The sequence below is a fragment of the Fukomys damarensis genome, unplaced genomic scaffold, assembly GCF_012274545.1.
Source record: "Fukomys damarensis isolate Sample0158 unplaced genomic scaffold, DMR_v1.0_HiC HiC_scaffold_37, whole genome shotgun sequence".
Taxonomy (NCBI): domain Eukaryota; kingdom Metazoa; phylum Chordata; class Mammalia; order Rodentia; family Bathyergidae; genus Fukomys; species Fukomys damarensis.
In genome coordinates this window covers 8,479,793-8,480,396 of record NW_022900949.1, presented here as the reverse complement: position 1 = coordinate 8,480,396, position 604 = coordinate 8,479,793, and the positions used below count along the sequence as shown (strand labels likewise).

Sequence of the window (604 nt, the reverse complement as noted above, 5' to 3'; positions counted from 1 at the left end):
GGTGTGAGGAGCCCCCGGCCCAGCGCTGGGGACCGTGGCGAGGACGTGGCCACGCAGAGGCTGCACTAGGGCTGCCCGGGGACGCCTCTGTGACCAAAGGATGGGACGAGACAAGGAGATGACAAGGTCAGGGTGGTGGGTGCAGCCCCGACGGACACGGTCACTTCGGGGCGGGGCTCGGAGCAGAACCAAGGCGGGGCCGGGGTCCACGCACCTCCTGTTTGCCCTTCATCCGACACACGTCTATGTCGCTGGGGTTGGAGCGCCACGTCAGCTTCTGCAGGCAGAAAGAGCCAGTGAGGGGAGCGGGGTCCCCAGTAGTCCTCCGAGGGCAGGGCCGATTCCACCCAGCTCCCGAGCGCCCCCTGGTGGGAGCCCCGGGTCCTGCCCCTCCCCTCCTACCGGCGCCTCGTCCTCACCCGCTGGTACCGCAGCTCCGTGGACGTGGGGGGCTCCAGCTCCACGCGGTACAGATTATCCCTGCGGGAGGCTCAGTGAGACTCAGGGGTCTCCGTCCCTCCCCGACCCCATCCTCCCCACTGCAAAGCTGGCGTCCAGCAGTAAGGGGCAGGGACGCGCCGCCGCCTCTGCCTTGGCTCCACAC

General features: G+C 69.2%; 1 protein-coding gene across 1 annotated transcript in view; it reads right to left on the bottom strand.

Moving 5' to 3' along the window:
- The window catches only part of Sema6b (semaphorin 6B), a 12,012-nt gene that overhangs the window by 7,706 nt on the left and 3,702 nt on the right, over positions 1-604 (bottom strand). The window contains exons 4-5 of the mRNA XM_010635085.3: positions 420-480; positions 216-277 (exon numbers count right to left, since the gene is read on the bottom strand). Of these exons, the coding sequence (XP_010633387.1) occupies positions 216-277; positions 420-480 (123 nt within the window). The remainder of the gene's footprint in view (positions 1-215; positions 278-419; positions 481-604) is intronic.